The 17,622-nt window shown below is 41.5% G+C and overlaps 1 protein-coding gene across 1 annotated transcript in view; it reads right to left on the reverse strand.

Annotated features, from left to right (window-relative positions):
- Window positions 1–17,622, reverse strand: part of PDLIM5 (PDZ and LIM domain 5) — a gene marked incomplete at both ends in the record, with an annotated part of 125,951 nt that overhangs the window by 16,374 nt on the left and 91,955 nt on the right. Inside the window, one exon of the mRNA XM_081999428.1 lies at window positions 9,318–9,502. Within this exon, the coding sequence (XP_081855554.1) occupies window positions 9,318–9,502 (185 nt within the window). The remainder of the gene's footprint in view (window positions 1–9,317; window positions 9,503–17,622) is intronic.

A 17,622-nucleotide genomic window follows, 5' to 3' on the forward strand; every position in this document is an offset into this window, starting at 1 on the left:
AACACCACAATTATTCCCTTCTCTTTGGTCTCATTACAGCTTTCATTAATGCTGTTTTTATGAATGGTGCTTTTCTGAACACTACTCAACTTTAAAGTTACTACTGGCCAGGAGCAGGGTATGTCTACATAAACTTTCTCTCAGAGCTGTTAGACAAATCAGTCATTTCTGAGTTATTCAAAGCACTAAAAAAGGAGAGGAGATAGCCCGTCAGCTTGGGAAATAATTTCGGTCTATTAATGACCCTATGCTAAAACAAAAACTCTCTTTTAAGCAAACCATACTATAAACGACACGAATTTGTACTGTATTAAGCAAGAGCCGTGGGCCAAGCAAAAACAAGCTGGGCATTTAGTGTTGAGGACCAGCAAAGACAGACAGACCACCTCCACTGAAATGGGTGAACTCAAGTTCAACGCCCAGACCTCCATCAGACACGGGACTCCCATGGGATCCCAGCCACAATGCAAACAGAATAAGGGCAGTAACAAATAAGCCCTAAGCCTTCAGATGCTTCTATATTTGCCAACATATTTTTGGATACCGGACAAAAACTAAGTTCTAAAAGTCTTTTCAACTGTCATTCGTAAATTTATGTCACTATTTGGTCTACTATGACGGGAATATCTAATTGATGACCACAGATGCCACCAGCCTCATGACCCAAATTCACCACGTATTTTCCGGGCACCACCTTTGTTGCTTGAAATGGGACAGAGCACAGCAACTTCTACAGGAGCTCTGCAGATTTATAAATTATAATAAGTAAATGCAATAAATAAATAAATTATAAGAATTATACACCCCATCAGGAGCTATTCTGACCTGAGTACCAGAGAGGTTTGGGCTCTTCGTGAGTCATAACAAGACCTCTGTGGCCAAATCTTGGAGGCTTCACTTCACCTTCGCTTTCTTTAATTAAACCTTCTAAAGCACTGCTGATTTGCACTTGTGTATTGTCATAGACGTGTTTTCTAAAACAGAAAACACTCTGTACCTGACTATTAACTTTCTCCTTTATTAGGTTTAAGTTTAGCAAACCCTCAGTGTTTGCTTTCACTAAACTCCTTGGTATGGGTAGTTTAATATTTAACAAAGTTTTAGGCAAGGCAAAGAACTGGCTTTTTTTGTGTTTCAAAAATCTCAGTGTGACTTTGCCCTCCTTAGATTAACAATAGGCTGTTCCATCGCTGAGCACATGGATAACTGCAAACACTGGCGAAAGGTTTGGAAGACAAAGGGAGAAAGGCGGATACGCGGCGGTGCCAAAGTCACTTTGACAGAGGTTCTCCAGTGCGTGGCAACAATACGACAGCCTGAACTGTTTAACGCTCACTTAAACATAACATCAGACTTCATGTAATATCTATAAATAACAATGCTACTTTAAGCGGTGGGAGTGCCAGTACTTCATTTTAAAGTGTTCTAACTCAGTGATTTATATGCTGCTATCAAACTACTGTATTATAAATGGAAAATATAAAGCTTCATACGTCCAATTTTCTGACTTTTCTTAATATATCTGTAGAGTAAGAAATCTTCCTGTTCCTTCCCTCCAAACCAAACAGATGGCCGGATGAAGCAACGTGTCTGAAAAGCTCTGCTGTCAGCTCATTACATTAGCCGTATATAACACCCCATCCACTCCCAGGCCCGCATGAAATCGCCCAAGTTCAGTGGAGAAAGCCACAGGACAAGGGAGAGGGGGAGGAAAAAACCCCCAAAACACAAAAAATGAACCCAAACCCTATGCTCAGCAGTTCTCTCTTTGTTTCCCAAAGAGTCTCGGAAACACACAGCTAAACCCCCGCCACTGATTTAACTGAGGACAGGAAGGATTAAACCATTATCATGTCTTTAAATGTCAGCGAAGGCTGGTATGCGCCCCGTGGCAAATCACAACAGGTGCCACCCTGGCCCAATTTCAACAACCCCTGCAACTCCGGGGGCTAGTTCCTGCGCTCCCAACCAGCCTTTCCACTGGAAAGGCTCTGGCTAGATTAGCTGTAAAGCATCTTACTTAAAGCGAGCGTGGTGGTTTTGGCTCGCTCAGCCTGTCCCCTTGTGATTTGTTACATCACACACCGTCACAAATTCGGCACAACTGGTGTCGCTTTTACCAAAAACATGCCTCGAGGAGAAAGAGAAGACGAAGACCTGTACAACAGCGCTTCGTTTCTCTGGACTGGCAATTTAGAAACCCATTTGGTAGCTTTCTGCAGAGAACATTTTGCCTCCCGTGCTTTTAGCTCCCATTCTGACCTCAGCAGCTTGACTCTGCCTGCGGAGAGCATGACTGTCCACATGCAGATTATCTGCCAGCTTCACGGAGCTGATGTTTAAAGTTGAATAGTGATAAGAATGCATTTACCAGAGGAATATTGACTTTTCATTTGTTGAACAAATATAATTCTTGGATGTCCTGCACATCTGAACAGGATGTTCACACATCACTGCTCTGAGCCGGTGCTAGCAAAGGAAGGAGAACTGATCTGGCGAGCCAGGCTGTGACAACAGGCTAGCTGCTTTTTAAGAAATCCAAGATGACGAGCATCTAATTTTGCAAGTCGGTGAATGTTGCCACTCGATGGGTGTGAAATAACCGAGACAAATAATCCCTTCACCTCTGTTTAAATGACTAGAGAAAGAAAAGTGCATTTATCTGATTTATGCATGTAATTAATTCGAGTGCACAGCTTGGCGCAACAGCGCATGAATTTAGCAACATCAAAACACAGGAAAATTGTCAAACGTCATATTTGTAACAGAAAGCTGAGCTTCTGTTCAGCAGATACTGTAGTGAGGTATACCAGGTCATTCTACCTCCAACATTTAGGTGGTGGATTTCTGCACCATCACTATGGTCTGCCCCTTCTTATATATAAACATGCAAGTTTTAGAAACATATTAATTTTTTCCACCATGTCTGCAGGAGTTACAATTTCATACCACCATCAAATTAAGGTTGACATTTATAAATGACTCTGATTTCACAATGGGTTTTGCTTGGCTAAGTGACTTCACATTACTTAACTTGTAAGAATAAATTCTTGTGGTTTGCTGTCACATGACAATAAAATCATTCACATTAGATGAAAAATTAATAAGAATAACAGTCCATACACCAGGATCAGGAAGCTTTTGTGTTTTGACTTGTCAATCACACCACTTTTATGGACAAGACTTTCTGTTTTTATGAATGGTGACCGCATCGTGGAGGAGCCAATCTTTTTCAGTGAAAAATAATGGAACTGTTTGTATTTTGGGACTGCTTCTAGCAGAGGCCTTACCAATGATATCAGGATTTGCCTTAACAACTTGTAGTGTTACTGCAGTTTGTTCCCCAAGTTCAGGCCATGGTCCTCAAGGGGGATGTAGCCCCTTGAACCTCTTAATAATAACTAGTTCTGCCTTTAATTTTCTGTTCTACAAAGAAAGCAAATTGGGATGAAATGGCCCTGGAAACAAAACTGCAGAAGTTTATGAACAAGGTGATGCTGAGACAATAGTTCGGTTGCCTTTTCCATGCAAAAGTCTTCCCAAAGCTGATGGGCCATCAACTTAGCTTACCCAAGTGTAGCCTGTTAAGGTCAACAGAACTGAGATAGGGGCTGGGGTAATTACAAATGGAACACAGAAAAACAAAGGTGACAAGGACAGAAAGTGCTGCAGTCCGTCTCTTTATGGATCTTGAGCAAGGCCTTACTGGCAGGACAAGCATTTTGCCACGGCACAATAAATCTTGGGTGTTTCCCTCCTACCCTCTCCCCAGCTTCACACTGTTTGACCTTATGGCCAAACTCCCCAGTCTGATGAGGTCTGGATTTTTACCCCTTTTTCCTTAGTAAACCTCTACTGAATAAGTTGCAAGGAAGGAGACAAAGACCCAAGCTGTCAGTACGTGCAGGGCAGGATGTCAGATCACACCTAGGAGCAGGCTTGTATTTTCTCGGGCTTTTAAAGTTCTAATATTATCAAGGGAATGGGAAATAGAAATTAAAAATGCAGCAAGATAGCATGCTAAGGATAACTCCAGAGATGGTAAATGCAAATCTACCAAACTCACAAAAACAACTGCAAGGAAATAGCAGAATTTTTCAAACAAAGTTGCCTGGGGAGCAATTTCTCGGTGCTTACACAGTTACCTTCCAAGTGTGTTCAGTCTGCTGAAAGGAGCATGTGCTTAACACATGTGCTGGCTCAGGATTAGGCAACTGACAGTTGTAGGTATTTGCGCTGGTTTTGGCTGGGATAGAGTTAATTTTCTTCATAGTAGCGAGTATGAGGCTAATGTTTTGGATTTGTGCTGAAAGCACTGTTGATAAAACAGGGATGCTTTTGTTATTGCTGAGCAGTGCTTACACAGAGTCAAGGCCTTTTCAGTTTCTCACCCCACCCCACCCCACCAGCGAGGAGGCTGGGGGTGCACAAGAAGTTGGGAGGGGACCCAGCTGGGACAGCTCACCCCAAATGACCCAAGGGATATTCCGTACCGTATGACATCATGCTCAGCATATAAAGCTGGAGGAAAAAGGAAGGAAGGGGTGGACATTCAGAGTGATGGCATTTGTCTTCCCAAGAAACCATTACGTGTGACGGAGCCCTGCTTCCCTTGGGATGGCTGAACCCCTGCCTGCCCATGGGGGGTGGTGAATGAATTCCTTTTTTCGCTTTGCTTGTGTGCGCGGCTTTTGCTTTACCTGTTAAACTGTCTTTATCTCAACCCACGAGTTTTCTCACTTTTACCTTCCTGATTCTCTCCCCCATCCCACCGGCGGGAAGTGAGCGAGTGGCTGCGTGGTGCTTAATTGCTGGCTGGGGTTAAAGTATTGTAGAATATTCTGAGATTCTCCAGCAGCTCTACTGGAAGAGGATTATAAATCCCAGCGGTATCAGGCTGAGAGAGACCCTGGGAATAATGAAGTTGGCACACGCAGGTAACCGGTCACTTAAAACTGCAAGCTCTGGACACTTCTATTGCAAACCCTCCCCATCCCATCCTTATACTCAGCTGCCAAGCCCAGGAGGAACAAAGGTCTTCAATTGCAATGAAACCCTCCTCTCCAAGCAGCAAACCAGCTTTTCTGGCCACCAGCTGTACCAGCTCACCATGGGACGCCCGTGATCCCGCCGGACCCCCACAATTGAGGGAGAATGCTGCCCACCCTGCTCCTGCACGGGAAGGCAGGACGCGGCGCTGGCAGCGCTGTGCCTTGTGCTCAGCCTCTCTGGTCCCCACCGCGCCAGCAGCTCGTCCTCCGACAACAACGTTTTGAAGATGCTGGGAAAGAGGAGGCAATTTCACATGAGAAACGTAACACTGGAAGTCCTGACCACTTCTGACCACTACAGATCCCGCTCTGCTTTCCACGACACATTTAGTCTCCTGGCCAAACTCCAGTTTGTGTAACTGCATTTATTGGGTAGTTATACTTTCTGAAATTGTCCCGGCAGTTCCAATTCGCCCTGGTGCCATTCATTTCCTTTCGAGATGCCGTGGAGTGTTACAGCGTGCTGACAAGCAGCTTGTTGTGCTTCACCCAAGAAGTGACTGCATGGCCGTGCTAGGTGAAAACCATTCCTGTGCATGCATCGTGTGCTTGCACATGGTACTGGGACTGTAAAATGCTTTGGGATTCCCTGGGGGTGAACAATGCTATGTAAGTGTAGGGTAATAGTTAGCTACCAAATAGTAACATAACTCACCGCAATGTAGCTAGGATGTTGTGGGCAAATTTCTTTTTTTAAATTGTATATAATCTTGTGAAAAGCTTCTCCCTCTGGTGGGTGAACAGAACATCATAGATTGAGAAAAATGAAGTGAGAACTATTATAAATTCTAGCCTCTACGCCTAACACACAGTAACAGCCACAATTTGACTTATTTCAACAACTGAAAAACATCAACAATACAGACAAGAAAAGCTGATAGCAAATGTGTTATTTGGAAGCCTCTGTCCAGGCAGATGCCACCGCTGTGTGCACAGCCCAACCGCCCCACATCTTCAACTCTTTGTGCACCCAACGTGCCAAAGATCAGACATCAGATTTGTTTAACAAGCCAGGATTTTACCCTGCTGATTCAGCTTCTTACCCATGCCTTAAACATGTGAGGCAGCCATCCCTCATTTCCTCTACCAAACCAACGCAGAATTCTGTAATTTCAGGGTTTTATTCCAGAGAGGAATAAAACCTCTGTTACCTTCACAGAGGGTGACTTGCATAGTAGCATTTGTGAGTACCCCACAAATGCACTCCAGCAGCAGATAAGGATAGTTCAGGTCAAGGGTGCTATCATTGCAAGATCACTGGGATCACGATCGACCTCTGTACAGACACCCCCAGTGCCTGAAGCATCTCCACATTTCCTGTCTCAGCCATGCATTTTAGACCACCTTTTTCCTCCACACCTTTTTCTTGCCAGGTTGTGAAATAGAGATCAATGGAGATCATACCTCAGTTCCAACAAAAACCCTCCTCTGACACCTTTAGGCATGTCTGCACAATCTCAAAAGAAAAAAAAAAAACAACCAAACACCAAACGAGAAAAATCCAAACCCCTAAACCAAAACCCAAAAAAGAAACTATGCTACTTTTAATAAAAAAAAAAATACAAGGGTATTCTCTCGTGGTCTCTCCAAAAAAGAGAGATTCCAGATAATAAACTACAAGATGCTGTCTGACCAAATGACTTATCTGTGTAGTCAGACATCTTAATAAATAAAATCACTGGTAATATTCATGCCACACCATCAAACAGCAGATTACAGCTTCCCCAGACACAAGGAAAATCCCGAGACATGTCTGCTTTGCTATGGAAACAACTTGGTGTTATATACAATATTCATTAGAAGGGTGCGTGCTATTAGAGCTACAAAACTGTACTCCAAATGAAGTTTCTGCTATTAATAGCATACTGATATACACATTTACATAAGATTATGCCTTCCTTCTAGTTACTTCTTCGCTACACTTCAACTATGAAATCAGTCAGACTCAAAGGGTTCTTTGTTTAAAATTTTGTCAGGCCTATGACCTAGAAAGCCAAAATTTGTTTGGCCTGTGAAGCACTGGCAATTTTGCTTTAAAGAAAACTTTATGCTCACAAACTGCAAACAAACAGCAGAATTTCCATCTTCCTTCCTTTGCTGGGATGTCCAAACATGCCCTGAAACTGTGACAGTCTTTCTTTTTCTTTAACATCTGACTAATTTTATCAAAGCACACAACTATTGAAACAGTTTTACCTGTCAGACTGCTCATTTCAGCCTTATCGAGCCTTTTCCTCCCCGCACTTCCCCATTTTAGGAAAATTCGGGTTTTCAATGCCTCTTTCTCCTACAGTTTTTATGTCAAAGTGCCCCAATATTTTTGGGGGAGGTAAGGACTTTGCTCCTTTAGAAGTTAAGCAATATATCTCAGGACCCTACAGGCAAGGCAGCACAGAGCTGACATCCTTAAGACCATTGTCTTCTACCAGCTTCTCTATCAGTATGAAATTCCTAAGTTTTCTGTAAGTTATTCTAGAAAGTAACTAATAATTCTCTGGCTGGCTTTCCCCCTCACCTACCTACTTGGTACTTCTAATGTGAAAGAAGTTTTTCACATTATCAAAGAGCATGGGCACGGACTTTCAAGAGCAGTATGGAATCGAGTGTAATTTAATTCATCCCTCTAAATCCTTCTTCTTCATGTGTCTGTCATTTAAGAGAAAAAAAAAAAAAGTCTATTTCAAACATGAGATTGTATTAGTACCAAAGCATGCTAGTAGGGTTTAGCAGTGAAACACCCACCAACCTCCTAAGATGGGTGTGGTACTACCGAAACCCCAAACTGACGGGTAGTTTCTGTGCGAGTGACATAAATTTATCACTTGGTGAGACAGAGAGAGAGTTAGGCCAAACATGCAGCACAATCGGTCACTTACAAAAATGCAGGATTATCATATTCCCACAAACATTTGCCTTAAGTACACATGCTACCAAAAGTGTAACTTTAAAAAGCGTTGGGGTTTTTTTTCCTCTAATGATAGCTAACTCAAGGTAGTAAAACAATGCTAGAATTAAACTGATCTAAATTTAAGTAAATCTTTACCTTGTCCTTAAGAATATACTCAATATTTGGCAGGGGAGTATAGAAATGACAGTGTATTGCCATCTTGAGGCTTGCTAACAGAACTGCACGTTCAAAACAAATTACACATGTTACCAGGCACAACAGTAATATAGATGTGCCAAAGCCATTATAAAACACACAGCATTAACACCGTATGTTTTATCTTTATTTTTATGCCAGGGCCTCTGTAGTTCCTTTTCTGGACCAGATATACCACATATAGAAAAAAGCTATTTAGCAACTTAGATCCTGTCAGAAAGCATATCAAGAATATTCGTCTCATTCTTACAAGAAAAATCTTCAGCTAAAGCTTAATTAATAATACAGATTTCCCATATCCTTTGAAATTACTACTCAAATTTAGCTCAGCACCAAAGACTGATTCAGTTCAAGAAACAAGTTACATTAAAAGATGAGCCCAGATTACAACACGTAGTATTAAAAAAATACAGGTACAGTTATACATATCGCATGTCTTAATACAGATACGGTTATAACATAGAAGCGTTCATATAGAAAATAGCACACCTTCCAGCCGTAAGACACTTCGGTGCACGTTTAAAGGGGTAAGAATAGCCAAACTACAATCAAAGGTAGTAGCTATTTAAATTGTCCTTGCAAGAACCCACCTTTAAACAAATCTCCGTATCACAAACCTATGCAATACTCTGGCACCTTGCTCAAATAAAACGTACAGCTGTCAAATACATAACCACTCTAACGTTGTAGTTGTTTGTTTGTTTTTAAAATCAGCATCTACTTTTTTAAAAATTATTTTTTCTATTCTTTTTAAATGAACACCTACTTGGAAAACACGTGTCTGTTGATATCCCCACTCCTGAAATAGCATGGAATATGCTCTGCTGAATTTGCAGTCACATGGGAAACACCAAGTTGAAACTGCGAGGTGCATATATATATTCAATTGTTACATATGCTTTTACATATGTCTCTGAGGTCAGAGAGATCAGGTTTTGCTTGTTTGTGAAACCAGTCCCCTCTATGAGGCTACTTCCAAAGGGCTACTGGTTTACTAAAACTGCTAAAGCTGTTTTTCCTCTCCTCTTTTCTGACCCAACTGCTGCTCAAAACGCACAAATAGCCATTTGAAGGCTGTTGTTTTTACACCCGCGGTGAAGTACGTTTTCCCAAGCTCTCCAAAGGTCTTCAAGCGAAGGAGGAAGAGGCTCGCTGCAGGTTACCTGCTTGGTTCGCAGGCTGCCAGCCCGAGTACTTGGCAGCAGCCGGGAGCCCCGCTGGCTTGAGGGCTGCAGCAGCCGCGGCGCTGGCGGGAGCGGGTCTCACGTCTGCGTTTTCTTGGCGGGCTGGCATGCTCCTTGCCGAGGCGGCCGTAAAAGCAGCGGGCTGGGTAGCCTCCAGGGAATCACTGTTCAGAAACAAGGGAGGAAAAAGTAAAATGCATTTCTTGCCAGAACAAGAGCATTTGTGAAGCGGAGATCTGGAGCGACATCCCTGCGCCCTGGTGCAACAGAGCAGCACCCACTACTCTGTCACCACTGATGCTGAGGCGATCATCCCAGGACAACGCTGTGCAAGTTATATTTGTAAGTGATTTTTTAAGAACTGGACACTTCACTAATTTCTGCCAAAAGTCAATGTAGACAACTAAACCTCTTTACAATGTCCATTTAAAATAATTAGGAGATGGCATGACATGGTTTAAAGCAGAACCCTTACTGTAAACTTGGTACACTCCCAGACTTTCTTAATACTTCTTCTTTTTCTTGGTGAGTAGGCAAATACTCATACATTCAGATTATACTTGTAGATCTTAATAAAAATCATCAATCCAAAAGTGACTTAATTAAACGCAATTTTGTTCTATGGGCCATTGCTTCCCCAAACGATTAAGTATTTTAAAAGAACGGTAAGTTTCTTTATTCATTAAACAACATGCACAGTATTTTATATTGCCTCTTTAGAGCAGTTTAGGGTTGCTCTTTTAGCTATTTAAAAACATGCATGATGATGGTAACTGCGCTTAATCGTGATTCATGTAGAATCTAAGTAGCCACTAATTACACTGCCAGCAAGAACATTTTTCATTTCTCATTTCCAGAGGCTGTTCAAGAATGAGAAACGTATCATAACAAAAATTTTATGCAGTGTAACAGTATTTGTATAATGCATATTTGCCTTTGGGAAGCCAAACCCAAGTATTTTCATTCAAGATCTTCAAAGTAGAGGAGTAATTGCTAATGAAGGTCATTTGCAAACTAAGAGGATCACAAAAACAGGAAATGAACTCAACAACGTTGCGAAATACAGCCAAAACAATTCCAGATACATATTTTGTGCAATCTGGAAACCCATCAGTTAACACATTAGAAGCCTTGTATTCTTTCCTCTATTGAAGAAAAACAAGTTTACAGCACACGTGCATTGTGCATATTTCACTGGGGTCATTCGCAGAATTATACGTTGTGCCAAGATCGTAAAGTAAAAATCCTTGAGCTATTTTTACTTTACAAGTATTGCACACTCACAATATTGCCTTGCCCATATGACATGCATGAACTTGAACACACCATGGGGCCAAAACACAAGTTCATAACCTTGATTTTTTTGTCTCTAGATTTACAGGGTTAATAATTGATGTAGTTAGAATCTTTTCCTGAATATGGGACAAAAAGAGATTCACAGTTTAGCGAATGTATCTGAATGCTCAGTTTAATGAGTAACAGCTACTGCATTTGTAGGCTTTTGTTAACAGTGGTACCCGTGCCGAGCTGACACTCTGATGGATTTGCTACATGCAGCATGCAGAAGCCCAGCGAAGCACAACTTGCATTCTGCTATGTTCAAATGTTAAAAGGTATTTAAAGACATTTGTGTAGAGCAAATGGAGGCTTTTAAGGTACGCCTTAGACTCCTTAAAGGCTTAGGATACAAGTCTCTTCAACAACAAATTTTTGAGGCAGCAGGGATATATGGCATAAAAGCACTGTTGCAGACTGAAGGAAAAAGGACAGGAAGATGTCCTCTGACATTAAGTAGCAGGCTCAGCAGTTGAAGACAAGGTAGTTCACGGCTGGCTTCCACTATGAAAAAAGTGTGTGTCTGCAACTCCAGTGTCACAGAAATGTCCTTCTATAAGTACGTTTGACATGTAATCTATCAAATCCGCTCCAGACCAGAGCTGCATTACAACTTTAAGAATTCCTCGAAACACTGTTGGTCCTAAAAAAAGAAAGATTCCTCCTCCTCCATCCAAAATAATCATCACCACTTGTCAAATCACTTTTCAGGCCTAGCACCTCTTTACTCCCTTTGTTTGGAACATATGACTCGTAAATCATATAAATCGTGTGTTATAAATAAGAAAATCATGCTGAGTCAGCAGCTGTCTTCACAGAGAAGAGGCTACTTAACAAGCAAAGACGGACACAAGACAAGCAGAAAGGGTATCCTTCAGGGAGAAGGAGGATAGAAAAATGTAGAAATGGCTGAGGTATGCTGCTGGCAAACTGCAGCCTTATAGTAGGTATAAGCAAGAAAGTACACTGACACTAGCCACAAGGCTAGTTGTAATGCCAGCTCGTACTTCCACTATTGCCATTTTTCATGGTTTAACGCTGAGGCTTGTGCATGACATGGCATGCTAGGTCCTGAAGCAACAGATTATTGGAGACACTTAGGCTTTCATTTAGAAAGTGAAAAGACTAGAAAGGTGAATCCTAATGGCCCCAAAGTAAAAGACAATGATAAACCCAGCTATAAAACCACCAGCGATTTTTGACCACCTCTGTGGTTTATGTGCCAGGAACCTATCCCAGAGGAGCTTCCCAAGGGAAAAACTTGAAGCTGTCACTCTGACAGAGGGGATCATGTTGGCCTCAGGGCAAAACTTCTGACAGGTCTTGGCCACCCTTTGTGCTTTGTGCCTGGTTCTTTCAAGCAAGAGTGGAATAAAACTCAAGCCACTCGGGCACTACAGCCCATTAATTTAACTGGCAGGCTGCTACTGCAGCTTGGCCAGTCTCTCCAGTGTGATATTGCCCACCTATGGTGGGCTGCAGCAAATAGTGCATGTACCAGTTTTCCTGAATTACAGCCTCTAATCACACAGCTGCCTGGGAGCACACGTGTGGTGTTCTCCATAGAGAGAAAGATAGATCCATCTATGTCTCACTTTCAAAGAAGTGCTGCACCCTGCAGATGTTAAATGTTTTAAGTGCTAAACTACTTCAAATTCATGCTTCAAAATTAATTCCTTAACATTTTACTGTATATTCTTCTACACAAACACTCAAACTCCAGTTATTTTATCCATCTTTATAAATATAGCTATGTATCTCTTCAGAAGCACATTTACCTTCTACAAAGCGGCTGCACAATACCCAAAATTGGACCTACTAGTGTTTTCTAACTCAACTAGGATATTATACAATGATTACCCAAGATTCATTACCTAGAAAATACATGGTTTGAAGAGACAAAAACGGATACAGAAATTCAAGAAAATGGTTGTGGAAGAGAGCTCCCATCTGCTTTTCAGTGTCGTTCCTGGAAAACTGAAGGAAGAATGATAAACCTTATGTATTTACCAAGTTCCGCATGAGTAGCTTTCTCAGACTTCCCAGATGACACTCATAGGTCAGGTCCAGGTCAATCGCATTTTGATGTCAAAACATTTTTACTGTTATTAATGACAAGACTACTTTCTAAATCTAGCTTTAACCTTTAAACTCTGTTTCTTAACTCTTACATGATTCCTTCTCCACCTGATGAATATTTATAGCAAAAATAAGTTAATGATGAAAACTAATGCAAGCAAGAGTCAAATCCATTTTAAGAAAGACGATGTTGCTTGCAAGACTTGAATGCCCTGCTGCCAAGCTTTGGGCAAGGGGTTTCAACATTACAAGAGAGAAGGAACGGTGGAACATGAGCCTGACTGACTCAGAGTCTTGTGTCCTGAAAATGCACAATGTGCTTAATTAATAAGTTATGGGAAGATTAATCAAAATAAACTTGGAAGTGGGTTGCAAGGGAAACGGATTGCAAAACGCCACGAAAAAAGTCCAGCAAAGAAGCGAGCTCAAGACACCTCTCTATTTTTGTCATATGCTGGCTTGTACATGACACACTTTCCTGAATTTCCACAGATAACAACTCCCACCACACAGTGCAGCCTTATTCTATCAGAGTAAGGGCGCATATGGAAAAGAACAAATTTTCTGGTGGCCAAGCTGAGATCTGGGGACACATACAGGGCTCCAATGCCAGCGCAAACGTTACCCAGAGCTCACAACAGGCTCCTCAGACTTACCCCCTCCTGATCAACAAAAGCACTATGGAAACAGGCAAAATAGACCAAAAAAGCAAGTCATTATTCCTCTTCTATTCACCTTGAATACTGTGTTCAGTTTTGAGACCCTCACTACAAGAAGGAAATTGAGGTGCTACAGCGTGTCCAGAGAAGGGCAACAAAGCTGGTGAGAGGTCTGGAGCACAAGTCTTATGAGGAGCGGCTGAGGGAACTGGGGTTGTTCAGTCTGGAGAAGAGGAGGCCGAGGGGAGACCTTATCGCTCTCTACAACTACCTGAAAGGAGGTTGTGGTGAGGTGGGTGTTGGTCTCTTCTCCCAAGTAACTAGCAATCAAACGAGAGGAAATGGCCTCAAGTTGTGCCAGGGGAGGTTTAGATTAGGTATTAGGAAAAATTTCTTTGCTGAGAGAGTGCTCAGACACTGGAACAGGCTGTCCAGGGAGGTGGTGGAGTCACCATCACTGGTAGTGTTCAAAAAACATGTAGACAAGGTACTTCAGGATATGGTTTAGTGAGCATGGTGGTGTCGGGTCGGTGGTTGGACTTGATGATCTTAAAGGTCTTTTCCAGCCTAAATGATTCTGTGATTCTATTCCTCCTCATCTTCCTCCCCAAATACCAAACACTATATTACACCCTGGTTTTTGGTGGGAGGATAGGGAGAAAAAGACATTTGCCAGATGATTGTTCGATTGCTGAACATGGTACTGAGAGCTTCTTGGCTGCAACAGAGGGGCAATGGGCAAGGAACCTGCAAGGGAGGAAGCAGGTCCAGGTCACACATGAAATGAGCACCAGTTTTTCCAGAGATCACTCAGATATTTGCATCCATACCACACCCCTTTCCTTCCCCAATTGGATCAGGTGTATTTAGAGGTTTTTATGTGCCGTGCCACGCCCCCCCCCTCAATTCCAAGAGAAGAAAAACACATAGTCTGGGATTACAGATGCCTCAACCTTCCTCCATCCTGCCATGGAAAAATCCTATATCATGATGCCTAAAGTTTCTTCACACACACTTTAGAGAAGATAACTATGTGTCATGTTGTTAGTAGCCAAAGGAGAAGCTATGGTCCTAACTGAAAATGAAATACAGCTTGTCGTCATGTAGCTTCTAACACCACTAAAATGGTAACAAGGGCCAAGTCTCTCACACTTTTCCAAGCAGGTTCAAGAGGTCTGGGTGGACTTTTTCCTCATTCAAGCCCAAGATACCAGGTTATCCATCTGTAAACATCATCACTTGAACCCCAAGCTCAGTCTGACACATCGGTATTTTCCCAATAGTTCTCTGGATTATAAACAATATTCTAACTCCCACTTGTTGTCCAGAACAACTGCATGAGTCAGGAACAAGTCCCCCGTGGACTGAGGAAGCTTGCTGACAGGAGAGGTCATGCAGTATCTAAGAGACAGTCTGTAAATGCTTTCTTCAGATGGCCAGGAATTCTGTGAGGTTATTTTCCCCTAAGAACACTAAATCTTTAAAGACAAAAACAAGAACCAAAAAAAAGAAAAGATGTGAGCAAATCAACTCTTCTTGGTTTCTGGCACAACCAAGTGGAACATGATAGCCTTGATTTTGCTTTATGGCTTCTAAAGCCAAAATAGTTTAACAAAATTAAGACTTCCCTTGCATTATGCATTGCTGCCTATTGGTTGTCTGTTAACCCCAAAAGGCATCGAGCATGCTGCAGAAACCTGAATAAATGGCTTCTAAAATACATACACAGTGCTTTATATAGCACTGAAGGGAAAAAAAAAAGACATTCTTAATACAAACTTTTTGAAACATTTATATTAAAGAGACTTTGCAACTTCAAAGTAGGGCAGACGAATTATTCTTTCCTTAAGACCAAGTAAACGGTTACACAGATGCTTCTCCCAAGCTTTGCAAAAAGGTATTAGCACAGCTGAGATAAAACTTAAATCTCAGATCTCAATTTCTTGTTTTAAGCTATGTTAAGTCATACACATCACATGATGTATTTTGTCCAGTATCAAAATACACATTAGCTGAAGACATATAGAGGAGACCAGAACAAGCCAGGTATGAGAATGATGACAAAACCCCGTGAATGGGGGAAATACACAAGCCTTTTTGCAAGGGCTTTCTGCTGTCACAGTAGAGAAACAGAAGACAAGAAACACTGAGTGCTGACCTTGGTCCCACACCTACTGCAAACCCGTGGTCTCAGTCAGCTTTTTAGAATAGTGTTTATGTTTTGTGTTAACCTAGCAGCATTCCAATAACTTGCAAGACAGAAGAAAATGCAAAATAAAATAATAAAAAGAAAGATCAGAGAAAGCCATGCGGGTGGAGGTATTCCCATATCAAGTTACAGTGAGGGCGTATGTAACCCTTGCGTAAGCAGGGCTCTACACAGAAACAATTCAAATCGTTTTTCAGAATAAGTATTCCCTCAGAGTCAACACCAGTGTTTATCTCGCAAGGCCAGACTATCCTCTTTTCAAGTAACTGCATGTGGCACAGTATCAGGTAGATAAAGCAAAAGCCATGCCAACACCCATTCTTGCTAGCGTATCCCAGAATTTCACAGCTTTTTTGCCCTGCAATTTAATTTTAAGGCAGAGCTCCAATTCTTGGCAATGCAAGATATTAAATACATCATTTCTTTTGCTGCATATATGCAGTTTGCTAAAAACCACAAGCCTCCATAAAATGAAGGCTATCTCTGTTGCCATCAGCATGAAGATTCAGCTTAGTGAAAGACTGTATGGCTGTTATACCAAAAAAAGTCCATTTCTGAGGAGTCTGGTAGGGGAAGAAAATGTGTGGACATTCAGCACTACTTCAGGCCAGTTAATAATAGATATTAGATCAGAAAAAGGTCAAGTTCTCTGGCAGCTTGAGCTGTTTAAGACAGCCAGCTTTTTGGAACAGAGACGGTGAAGTGAGATGGATAAAAAGGAAGTATTTTTTGAGCAACCCTACCACAGAACAAAATCAAAACCCTTCTTTTGTTGCAGCTACAACCTTCTTGAGTTTTTTCCCCCAGAGATAACGCAAACAAGCCTAAGCTACCTCGGTGAAGTAGATTCATTACCTTCTCATGAAAGTTATACAAGATAGAACCAGAAAACACAAACCCCAGAGTTGTTAAAGCTTATTTATTTGGCTTTCTTCGTTGCGCCAGTTGTTTTTTGAACAAGTTATTCTAGTATAAAATGTCGTATACGCATCTCTAGTTATTGGACATAAGAATTCAGCTCTCCATCCTTATCAACTATTGTGTTGTGCGATGTCTGCATTACATTTGTGCACACATTACAATATGTCATTAGAAGGATAGTAATGCAAAGACATTTTAATACCTAGTTTCTCACACTCATTGGGTACATTTCTCTCAAATCTATTATATTTTTCTTTTTTTCTGAAATGATTGATCGTGTTTGCTTGATCTTTGTTGAACTTAAATGAGAATATGTACTTACCGACAGTAAATTGTAAGCATGATTTGTTGCCTTCTAGCTCTTTTTCCTATATGGTTCTCAATACATACAATAGGGCTATGCTCCTTTTTTCACTAGGACGAGGGAGCACAAAGCTTAATTTCTAGAGCTCCATCTACTGACAACCCTTTCGTCCTTACCGGTGCTGGCAACTCAGGATGATACCAAGGAAAACAGAAATCAATACCCTACTTTTTTGTACAATAACTTCAGATCAACACCAGTTATTTTGGAAAAAATCCTTAAAAAAATGCAATTTATGCATACCGTTCTCAGACTAACAGTACCGCTACATCACATTTCCCAAATTTTAGGTCATACCCTATTTGAGATTGATAACAGCCTGAAAACCATACGCTTCCTCTATGGCCTTATGCCGCCGCCTGTGCACAGCAACCTGAACGAGGATAACCTGGCTACAGCAATGGTTTAAGAAAAAATTAATTTTTCACAAGTTTAAAAATAACATTTTAAAAGTCCTAATAATCTGTGGACGTTTATTTCAAGCCATTCAACCTGGATCTTGATATATCTAGTACTGATAAAGTCTTTTGGGCAGGCTTATATGGTCTCTGTGTTCCCAGTATACTTCCTGGCTCCCTGGCACATCTCTTTCCAGCTCTGCCAGCTGGAAGAGCAAAACAGAGCAAAACCTCCAAAACTGCACTTTAACTATGGTGGGATGAAAGAAGTTCTCCATTGCTTGCTGCCTTTCCTGATGGGCAGTCCCATGTACTCATA

Source organism: Phaethon aethereus (genome assembly GCF_964289735.1).
Source record: "Phaethon aethereus genome assembly, chromosome: 4".
Classification (NCBI taxonomy): domain Eukaryota; kingdom Metazoa; phylum Chordata; class Aves; order Phaethontiformes; family Phaethontidae; genus Phaethon; species Phaethon aethereus.